This window comes from Labeo rohita, chromosome 12 (genome assembly GCF_022985175.1).
Source record: "Labeo rohita strain BAU-BD-2019 chromosome 12, IGBB_LRoh.1.0, whole genome shotgun sequence".
In the NCBI taxonomy this organism is placed as follows: domain Eukaryota; kingdom Metazoa; phylum Chordata; class Actinopteri; order Cypriniformes; family Cyprinidae; genus Labeo; species Labeo rohita.
The window spans coordinates 15,787,034-15,799,241 of NC_066880.1; the positions used below are offsets into that span (position 1 = coordinate 15,787,034).

Sequence of the window (12,208 nt, forward strand, 5' to 3'; positions counted from 1 at the left end):
ATTCAACCCCTTTTCAACATTGGTGTTTTAAGTCACTTATTTTTATGATAGGGAACAAAATTGTCTTAAAACACAATTAAATCTTTAGAAACTCTATTTAAAAAAACAGAATTAGCTTCGGCTGTTACACATACATAGATTTTTAAAGTTGAGTAGCAAATATGGTAAAGTCACCAGGGCTCTCATAAATTATTATTTTGTATTATTATGTATTATTTCTAAAGCTACATGAAGATTTCTAAGACATTAAAAGTTTCAAAAGACACAGCTGGCAGCCTTATTACTTAGTTTAAAGTGTGTTGTACCAGAAAACCTTTGAGTGTGTTGAACAAAAAAAGCACAATATCATAAAATGTTTGATCAGAGCAACTGAGATAAGCCTGCAAATTTTCAGTCTTGCAAGACGACCCGACAAAAGGAAGAACAACATTTCGGTGCAGAGTATAAAAAGAACATTAGACAAGTGTGGCCTTCATGTTCACCAATGTTCACACCATCTTCACCAAGAAGAACAAAAAGGCCAACTTGAACATGCTAAAATTCAAATGCCATTATTAAATAAACGCCATTGTCATTTATAAACAACCTTTTGGTACACACTTAATATCTGCATAAACCAGTGGAAGCTTTTTAATGATGGCCTTCATGTTCACCAATGTTCACACCATCTTCACCAAGAAGAACAAAAAGGCCAACTTGAACATGCTAAAATTCTAATTCACTTGGATAGACCTGTGGATTCTGTAAGAATGTTTTTTGGAGTGATGTGACCAAATTGGAACTTTTTGGACCTGTGGATCAGCAGTATGTTTGGCAAAGGCAAAGCTTATAAGCAGAAGAACACCATCTCCATGATCAAACATGGAGGTAGGCCAGTCTTGTTATAGGGTTGTTTTACTGTAGCAGGAAGTGGAAAGCATGACTGTATGAAGAATATCATGGATTTTTCTGAAGCATCAGGCCATTTTTGCAAGACTTGTGATGTCTTTGGTGCAATGACTGAAGCTAATGATCAATGGACTTTCCCGCAAGACAGTCATTCTAACGTGTACATCCAAATCTACCTATGCTTGGTTCAGGGATCAGTCATAGAATGTTCTTGAGTGGCCTGTTCAGTCTCCAGATTTGATTCTCAATGAAAATATTTGGTTGAATTTGAAGAAAGCAGTGGCAAAGTGAAAACCAAAGATTATCAGTGATCTGGGGGACGTATGAATAAAGCCGCTGAGAGTAAATTTTTAGTCTTAAGTGTGTCAAAATTCAAAGAATGACGTAATTTTACTCTTTTTTTTCCTAGACTTAAGAATAAGAGTGATTCATGAAGATTCCTAAGTGTTAAGACTAGGTCTCAGCTCCTGAATTATTTAGGAGAGCTGGAGAGGTCTCCTAACCTAGTTAAGAGTTACAAGATGGCAGCAAAGAAGAGGAGACACACAAATTTTCAGTGAAGATATGATGTATTGGAGTTATATGATGATATAGAATTGATCAAATGAAACAAACTCGATCAAGCTTTTTTTTTTTTTTTTTAAACTGACCAAGAAACCTAATAACTTCTTCCACTCTATAATGCAATGCTCTAACTGCAGAAATGAAAGTACTAATTATGTTTTTTGATTTTGTTGCTTGGCCTTTTGAATAAAGTCTCAAAAAGGGGTGAGGAAGTCACTAAATTGGCAGCATTGACATTAGATTACATACAAAGTCAATGCACAGACGTGAATTTGGTGACGCAGTTGCTGCGAACGCGAGATATACGGCTCAGTTGAGCAGAGAATTTGCATGATGCGTTGTTGTGCAAGCCAATCGTCAAAGAGCTTATTTACACTCTGGTTTGACATGTCCGGTTGTATCAGAAAATGGAGGAGAGCATGTTTTTATTCACGCGAGTGACATGAAAAACACCTGTGAGTAATTTAAACCGATATCCGCTTTGCTTTTAGTGGAAAAACATCTTCAGATTTAAAGGGGAAAAAATATGCATAATCATTTCTTGTAAATTTTTAAGAATATTTATTCTCTTGTAGTCAAGGTACTTAAATTTGAGTTAAGTATGTTAATTTGTATGTTGTATGTAACTGCATTTTAGAATTACAGTGCAGTTCATTTTTCTGCTTATTATGCAGAGAAAATGCAATGGCCTGAAAACTGGATGTTCTGTCCTCCTAAATAAAATTGTTAGACTGTCAATAAATAAACAGCAGTCTCTGTTGCTATTTGCTCCTAACAGTGTGTCTGTTCATAGCAGTGAAAGTTTACAGTAACCCCTCTCGCAGACCAGACTACAAATGTGTGTAAAATTCAAACAGTATTGAGTTGTGAGAGTAAAGGTTTTCCTTTCTCTTCAGATTTACAGTATGTTTTTCCCTCTCTCTTTTTAGGACCATAGTAACCGTAGGAATCCTATATGTATAGTTGCGGAAGTGTAATGTCTTTTAGATGGTTCCTGTAAAGTCAGATTTGACAGTTGTATTGGGAAGAGTGGTGCAAGCCTGTTCCTGGCTAAATGTTTGTCTCTATAGGGTACTTTGAGGAATGCCTGTTGCATTGAGCACTCTTCATTGTCTCTCACGAAAACGAGGCCAGTGCTGGTAGAGTTAAATAACCATTTGAATTTCTGTGGTCCGTGTGTAATGCAGTGTTGGTGTCTCTTTTTTTGTGTCTGCCATCTACAGTATTGTTCTGAAAGGGGTGACTTTAATAGCATATTAATGTTCTTTAATGTAAAATAATAATCTTTAGCATTAATTTATAGTTTTCATATGATTTTTCTGTTTCAACATTTGATCATATGAGTTTACATCTTTTGTCTTTTAGGATTTTAATTTAGATAAGATAAGATTGGATTAGTATAACATAATAATAATTTATTAATTCAAATACTTAAAATCATTCTCAAGACCCCTTGAAAGTTTTACTGCTCTACACAATGTATTAAAACCCAGGAGCTGTAGAGAACTGTTTGTTCGTGGATTAAAGATAGTCTGTACTTCACCAAATTAAGATTCATTATAGGAATTGTAAAGAAGTAATGAGAAAACTAAAATGAGAAGTACTGTAGAGGCAAACTCTGGTGTTGAAAAAGTATAAGGCTTTGTGTTTCATTTATCTCTTTGATCAGAGAGAGGGTCTTACATTCATCCCTAGAAAGCGCTCTGCGCGGCCTGCTGCCATTGTTTGTTTTCATGCTAAGAGGCTTAGCATGTGGATTAGCCTGAGGACTCTTGTGTATGCAATGAGAAATGACTGTTGAGCTCACGGTATTAACATGAGGTTAAATAGAGAATCCCTGCAAACATCATTTTTCATTTATTAATTACATGAGATGTACACCCTCCTTCTGAATAGTCAGTAAGTGTGATCGGTGATCGGTACCCAGTTGACCCACAGGCAGTGTTAGAAAACACGTACAGTTGAAGTCAAAAGTTTGCGTACACCTTGCAAAATCTGTAAAATGTTAATTATTTTACCAAGTTAAGAAAAAATGCATGTTATCTGTCAATCCCTTGTTTGTCCCGAACAGTTAAACTGTCCACTGTTCTTCAGAAAACTCCTTCAGGTCCCACAGATTCTTTGGTTTTTCAGCATTTTTGTGTTTGAACCCTTTCCAACAATGCCTACATGATTTTGAAATCCATCTTTTCACACTGAGGAAAACTGAGGGCCCCAATATGCAACCATTACAGAAGGTTCAAACACTCAGTGATGCTTCAGAAGGAAAAACAGTGCATTACACCGGGGTGTAAACTTTTGAACGGAATGAGTATGTGTATATTTTTCTTATTTTGCCTAAATATCATTTTTTTTTTTTTTCATTTAGTACTGCCCTTCAGAAGCTACAGAAGATGCTCACATGTTCCCAAAACAAGGACGAGGACAAAATAAGTTACATTTACCCTGATCTTCAAATTCAGAAGTTTTCACCCCTGGCTCTTAATGTGTCGTTTTTCCTTTTGAAGTGAGCGTTTGATCCTTCTGTAATAGTTGCATAAGAGGCCAGTTGTCCTCCGTGTAAAAAGATGGTTCTTTTGACTTCAACTGTACTTCCGTACATATATGCACGTGGACAGACACACACACACATATTTAAATGCTATATTATATTTTATTTATTTATTAGGGGTGCAACGGTTCAAATTACTCAGGTTTTGGTTTGTATCACGGTTTTAGAGTCACGGTATGTGCAGTGTTTAGGGAAAAATGACTACACTGTAAAATTAAAATAAAGAATATAAGAACAAATAATCTTAACTACAAGCAACAGCACAAATAAATACAATAGAGCAAAGATATAAATAAAAAAACAGTGCTTTTCAGGGGTTTTTTAACGTGTTTTTAGGTACAGAAACTGAATAAAGTAATGAAATGTAATTGACAGTATAAATTAAAGATGAATCCCTATTAAAATTACAAAAGCGATTCAATGAGGGCAGTGACTGATTTCCTTGTCTTTTGTTGTGTGATTAACATTAAAAAAGTGCTGTCACTTTAAGACAAAGTATGACTCCAGTACACTGATAGTGTACATTCAACCGACTATTACTGCTAGGATACTCATCAAGATGGGCATGTTGACCTACTTTTTGTGTGAATTTGTCCATTCAAGCACAACACTTAAAGAGATCTCAATATTTGTGCTCTGTTAGAGACCCAAGACCTTTTTTTTTTTTTTTCTTGTTTAAACTGGCAAGGCTTTTTAAAAAAGGCAGTTTAAGGGGTGGTTTCCCGGACCAAGATTAAATTAAGACAGGAGTAGGCCTTAATCTAGAATAGTTAATCATGTTTTAAAAAATGGCTTTCTGAAACACAGATTAAGTACAGATTACTAACACCTGGACTATGGAGTCCTCAACTAAAATACACTCGATTAATTTAATACCACCTGTGCAAATCAGGATTAGCTGGATTGAGGTTGCCTATAAAACATGGAATGAACCAAGAAAAGGTTAAAATTGTATGTAACTGAGAAGCAAATCCAAGAAAAACCATAGCAGCAGAAAAAGCACTGCAATCAAAAAACAAACAAATTAATTAATTAATTAATTAACACACAAACAAGTGTTTGAACAAGAGAAAGCTTTTTAAAAGCAAGCAATGTAAACTGCACACAACAGGTGTCAAAATATAAAATTAGGAATGTCTAGGAATCGCTTTGTAATGAATTCTTGCATAAATTATTGCAATCAGCTGTTGTTGTTAGTTTTGCAACATTAGTATTGTTATTATTTGTTGTTAGAATTACATATTTTAACAATATCCCCATGAAAACAGTAAAGAGAAAAGAATAGCTGTTTGAGAGAGAGAGAGAGAGAGAGACATTGTCAGAATTATATTGGCACCCTAAAAAAATAGTACCAAAGAGCATTGGGAACGTAAATCTGTATTTATTGTTTGTCTTTAAAAAAAAAAAAAAAAAAATAAAAAATAAAAGTAAATTATATGTGTATGTGTGTGTGTGTGTGTGTGTGTGTGTGTGTGTGTGTGTGTGTGTGTGTGTGTGTATATGTATATATATATATGTGTGTGTGTGTGTGTGTGTGTGTGTGTGTGTGTGTGTGTGTGTGTGTGTGTGTATGTATATATATATATATATATATATATATATATATATATATATATATATATATATATATATATATATATATATATATATATATATATATATATATATATATCACAAAAATCTTTTCTTTTTTTTAACAAAATCACATTATGAAAATATTTTTTTCTCTAATACACATTGGCCTAGAAATTATTATGAGTAAAATCTTTGAAGATCTACTGTACATTCCCATTTACATTTACATTTTAGGACACCAGGGTGATTAAATATATACAGGAATATAAATATGAGGGAACACAAAGGTCAATTCCCTTTATCATCCTTCATAATGACAAAAAAAAATAGAGTTCTGCAGATAGTTCCAATCAACAGGAAATGTTAACAATCTGCCTACAGTGATTTGTCTGTGTCTAAACTGTCTTAATGCAGTGTGAGGAAGAAAGTTTGAGTGGAACAAGACTTTCCAAGGATCACAGATGGAGAATTGCAGAAAATAGTCTTGGAGTCATAATGAGCTATGGTTGGATCTTCCAGCAGAACAATGAATAAAAAGGACCATCAAAATTAACAAAAAAAAAAAAAGGGGGACACTGAGCACAAAATGAAGGTTCTGCCATGGATGTCCCAGTTCCCTGACCTAAACCCTATAGAACACTGAAGACAAGAGAGTTAATCTGGTTTAAAGGGCCACTTTAGTCTAGGACTAGGCTTAATCTCTGTCCGGGAAACCGCCCCTAAATGTTTAAACAAAGGCTTAAATTAGTTTAAACACAGATAACAATGTGTTCTGTTCAGGTCTCACCTGCACATGCACGCTATATCAACACTCTCATTGAACAAAGTTTACAAAGAGTGACTGGTTCATGGGTGGAGAACGGTACGGTTAGGTTTTTGGGGTTTTTTTTAACAGAGAACTGTTACACCCCTAATATTTATATAACAGCCTATAGTAATAAAAGGTCCAAAAGTTGTGTAGCAGCTCTACATTAGTCACAAAACAGCTGTAGAAATCCACTAATTCCATCCGTCCTGCTACTCCCTTGTGTTTCATCCACGTCACGGCCATCTGTGTGTCTGCCATCAAAATCATGTCCAGCCTTATGTTTGCTGAGTTACAGTCCAAATGTGAGCAGCATGTCAGTGTCCAACTTCTATAAGACACATTGACCTGTTATAGTTCATGATTTCTTTCTTCTGTCAACAGTGGAATACTGTTGTAACTTGCTTTCCGCTGTTGTATCTTGCTTTACACTTGCTACTTTTTTTTTTTTGAATCATTACACAGCATGCTTGTGGTCATAATTAGATGAGTGTGGAGTGTTTTAATAATCAGCCAAAGTAGCTGATTCCCTCAGGTCATATGCACTCAATCATGTGGGTCACTGCTTCACTTTTAATGTTTTTCTAACTCTCTTGACAACGGTGCGCTTCAAGCATCCATTCACTTGTGGTGTACCTTCAGCTTGTGTCTGTGCTAATCCACAGATGAATGAATAGAGTGAGCGCTGATGTGTGGTGGGGTGGCAGAGTGCCTCTGGAAGCTGTCCTCCAAAAAGAGCCCTAAATAAATCATTCATCTCCTAATGACTCCACACAGCCTCTGAGAGCCCATAGAGACACTCACATACAATACTCAACCCAACTCTCACTGAAGGAATGGGGCTGTTGTACTCACACAAACACCCCCAATCATCACCTTAATGACTCTTACAATGCTCCAAATCTCAAATGCCCCTTTGATGGCAGACACACACATACACACACATATATACACAAACCATGTGCACAACAAGCCCCAGTAGAAATGAACTTTGAGCTAGCTGAAACTATTGAACCGTTTCTTCGTTTAGACTTTGCATAACCTTCAATGTGTTTGTTTATTGGATAACCTGAAAGTGTTATGGTTTGGATACAAGACGGTACATTCATACATGCTCTCTAGAAGGAGGTTTTGACTTTTTGCATGAGTTTTAAACATTTTGTGTTAAATGAATGAACCCATGCTAACTTTCTTCAACTATGTGGTGCAGTTTTTCATGTGTGAGTGGATGATTTGAAAATATAGCTTTATGCTATATCTCCACCTGGTGGTTACAGTGTGTCAGCATGTATTTTTGCTTTACAGGGCTCAAACATTTAAGGATTCTTTTGCTGCTTAGGTTAAATTTTATAGTATTATTATTGCACATTTTTTACTTTGCCCCCATCAAAAGGTTTCATAATACAGCATTGCTGTGCTAAAAACAATTGCCTAATTTGTAATCTATCATTGCCTATCTTTTAGATATCAGATTGTGTTACGACTGAGAAAAAAAAAAAACACTTGTAGGAACTCGCTATTCTTGTTGTTCAGGTATGTGGGTGTGTATGCGTGGGAATGTGTGTGTTGTTAGTAGGCAGGTGTTAAGTTGTGAGCTGATACATGCAGCATGTGCACACTGGATTAATGTGCAAAAGCAGATTTAGAAACATTAAAGCTGGTGTGTTGCATTTTTTTTTGATGTTAAAGCACTTTCTCCTATCTTCATATTCAAAGATAATGTGTAGTTACAACATCTACCAGCAGAGGTTAATAGGGCCGTGCTAACCAGACAAACCTTGACTGTATGCATGTGATCCCATTGCAGCAGACAAGCGAAGGCAAGTCTATTTCACATGAAAATCTAAAAAAAACAACAAAGAACTGATTACTCATACACTATAATGTTTTTTTCCTGTGTATTTTCTACTTATATAAATGGTTTAATTAAAACACACTCATACTTTTAATTTGTGTAAGTAGTCAAAGGGATAGTTCACACAAAAATTACATTTCTGTTATTAATTACTCTTATGCCGTTCCACACCTGTAAGACCTTTGATTGTCTTTGGAGCACAAATTAAGATATTTTTGACGAAATCTAAAAGCTTTCTGACCCTTCACAGACAGCAGGCGTCCTACCATGTTCCAAGAACATCGGAAAATATTTTACCGAAATATCTTTATTTGTGTTCTGAGGACGAACAAAGGTCTTACAGGTTTGGAACGACATGAGGGTGAGTAATTATGGACAGAATTTTCATTTTTTGGTAAACTAACCCTTTAAAATGCTTTTTGCCAGCATAATGGTGTAAAATCTTCCACCAATGGATAACTACCCAATCTAACCAGCCAAATACTGACCCCTTGATCCCAACATAGAAACAGATAAGCTCCTATCCAAGTGACTTCATTTTATTATAGTTTTAACAGACACACACTCAGTGTCAGTCTGCCGTATGATGCGTTACTGGCACGTGGCAATTTATTGTGTTCCCACTGTTTCATTGTATGAAGTCAGGGAAGCGTTTTGTAGTTTTCCATATAAAACAGGTATGTGTGTTTTATGGATAAAGTTCTACTAGGCCTTCATGACCTTCATGGCAGCAGACCGGCTGTATGTGAGAATGAGACAAACGGTGAGAGAGGTTGCGTGTGAAAAACACAAAGACGAGGTTAATATATTGGTTCACTCCAGAATGAAAATTTCCTGATAATTTATTTACCCCTATGTCATCCAAGACGTTCATGTCTTTCTTCAGTCAAAAAGAAGTTAAGGTGTTTGTGGTGAACATTCCAGGATTTTTCTCCATATAGTGGACAATGGGGATCAACAGGTCAAATTGCAGTTTCATTGCAGATTGCAATCTACACAAATTCCAACCGAGGAATAAGGGTCTTATCTTGTGAAACGATAGGTCATTTTTCTTTAAAACTAATGTAATTTTCAACCATAAATGCTCGTCTTGCACTAGATCTGCGTCCACGATTTCACACATTATGTAGTCACTTTGGAAAGGTCATATGTAGGTGGAAGTACTGACCCAGTGTATAAAAGCGAACATGCAAAGAAAGTCAAACCCCCTTTACAAGAAAAGGTTAAACAACGATTTAGTACATAGTACACAGACAAAGAACTAACCATTTTTTTTAGAAAATGACAGATCATTTCACTAGATAAGACCCTTATTTCTCAGCTGGGATCATGTAGAGCCCTTTGAAGCTGCATTGAAACTTCAGTTTGGACTTTCAACCCTCTGATCCCTTTTGAAGTCCACTATATGGTGAAAATTCCTGGAATGTTTTTCTCAAAAACCTTAATTTCATTTTCTTTCGAAAGACAGACATGAACATTTCGGATGACATGGAGTGAGTAAATTATCAGGAAATTTTAATTCAGTAGTGAACTAATCCTTTAAAGATGCCTGCTTTTCTAGGTGTGCATATTGATGCTCCCCAAATATACATCCCACAAAATGCAGAATAAACACAATATAGGTCTATTCAAATGACATTTCAGCAGTAAAAATGCAACCCATGAGTCAGCACAGCTGAATTTAGCCCTTACCTGCTCTTATTACAGTACTGACGTTGCACACATTTCCAGTAGCCCTTCGTCATAATTCATTTTTCCCGTACATCAGCTTTAGTGCTTTAGAGGCTCATTCAGTCCAACATAAATGCTGTAATTCTCTTGATTTACTGATCTATAAGACTCTTAATGCACCTGCAGATGATTCAGTGATCTCCTGGTGCCCTTGATTTAGTGATTCACAGATTCTCTATGAAGCAGTGATGCTCATATTAGAGCCCATATCAATTACATATAATAATTGCTCTCATATTTATGCAGAAAGTCACTTTCTCTTGCAATCTGTGGGGAATGGCTTAAACTGTACAGCTGCATGCCAGTAATAAAAGTATCTTAAAGGCAAAATGACAATTTCTCTTTTGCCATATGCATAACACATTAATGTTCTGGGTTGAATCAACATAGTTACACTCAACTGACATTTTTGGCATAACATTGTTTGCCACAAATCTAAGAGATACATTTCCTACTTTGCGACAAGAAGTCCTCTCATCCTCACCTTGAATTGAATTGTGTACAAGTGCAAAAGTGTGTTAGTGGTTTGCTCATTCTTCCAGAAGCAGCACTGCATTAATATTGGTCCAAGTGTTTTATTGACTGGAAGTCTACTTTTTTTTTTTTTTTTTTTTCTTTTCACTGTATGAAGTTTACAGACATATAAACACACTTGTGCACGTTGGACGAGCGTGGCGCGTGTGCTCTTAAAACAGCATGCGCACACCAATGACACGCCATGCGTTTAATAACAACACGACTGCCATGAGTCAGTCACAGGCATGAGTTACAAGACTACAGGGAGACCCAGTGATCGACAGAGAAGGGTCAGCAGAGGAAGTGGAGGATAATGTAACAAACAATAGAGAGGTTTTGAGCTTTTGTGTTTTTTGTGCATTGTCTCTCTGAACTCTCTCTGATCTTGCGGGGGCTTGCGATGTGTATAGCATCTGATTTCTACTGTGTTCTTGCCAGTTATGCATGCCTGTGCTTTTCATTTAAGTGTGTTAAATCACTTCAGCTCTGAAACAAGTCTTTTTGCTCATCCTGTTTGGTTCAAATTGCAGATCCTCCTGATGCACTTTGCAAACTGTAATTAGCTGTAAAGTCACCACTAGATGGCAGCAGTGTGCTTTATGATTATCGCATGGCAACATATGATTGAATCTCCAGCATACTTTTCATTGCAATCAGGTGTTTTTTTTTTTTTATTCTGTCCTCTCCATACGGTTTCTTGTTCCACAAACCTGATACTGTGTGATCTATATAGAGGCAGAGCAAGTATGGTTGCCCCCACCTTTCTCTTTCCATCTCTCAGTTTTTCATTTGTTCTTTCGGGCCACTGGTTACAGGTCTTTGGGGTGACATAAAGGTTTCAGGTGCTTTTGGTGCCGCGGCACGAAGCAGGGCAGGCACAGGGCCCTGGACGGAAAAAGCAGAAATTGGAATTGATTTCGGGAACATTTGGGGCTAATGTATCTCTGTGTCTTTCATTCTGTCTCTTCCTCTGTTCCTTTGGCTCACGTCCTCTATCTTTGATCTCATTAGATATTATAGGGTTAGCTTAGTTTAAAGGGCTTATCCTGTTAAAACCTTTTATTTCATGCTTAAATCAGGGGAACTGTTGTTTTAATATAATCATTTGTTATCTTTTAATAAATTCAGTCCTTTTTTTATCTTTTATAGATTTGCCAATGACATAACCAAGGATTTGCAGACTCTTCCTGGGGTCGAGTCAGCCAGCCCCAACGCTGCTGGATTTTTGTGGTAACGTTGTGAAGTTGAAAGGAAGCAGATTTGCCAGTCATCATGCCGGCCCTCTCCACCAGAACCGGCAGCGAGATGGGTACCTAATTTTATACTTTACACCTCATTGTATGGAAGTCAGGGTCTTATTGTTTGGCTGAATAAGAGCTTATGTTTAATAAAAAATTATCTTCAGTCATACATCCTAACATATTTCAAGTCAATTTTATAATGTTTTTAAAAGAAATCTCTTATGCTCATCAAGACTTAATTTTCTTTGTTTAAAATTACAGTAAAAACAGTCATTTTGTGGAATATTGTTACAATTGTCACAATTGTTTTCTATTTGAATATATTTTAAAATGTAATTTTATTCCTGTGATGACAAAGCTGAATTTTCAGCAGCCATTACTCCAGTCTTCATTGTCTCAGGATCATTCAGAAATCTTTCTAATAATGCTGAAATGGTGCACAAGAAACAATATTTATTATTAGCAATGTTGAAAACAGTTTG

At 36.1% G+C, this 12,208-nt stretch overlaps 1 protein-coding gene across 2 annotated transcripts in view; it reads left to right on the plus strand.

Moving 5' to 3' along the window:
• Positions 1-12,208, plus strand: part of mpp7a (MAGUK p55 scaffold protein 7a) — a 146,933-nt gene that overhangs the window by 21,630 nt on the left and 113,095 nt on the right. For both annotated transcript variants that reach the window (XM_051124605.1, XM_051124604.1), the window contains exon 2: positions 11,635-11,794. In XM_051124605.1, the coding sequence (XP_050980562.1) occupies positions 11,758-11,794 (37 nt within the window). In that variant the 5' untranslated portion in view covers positions 11,635-11,757. The remainder of the gene's footprint in view (positions 1-11,634; positions 11,795-12,208) is intronic.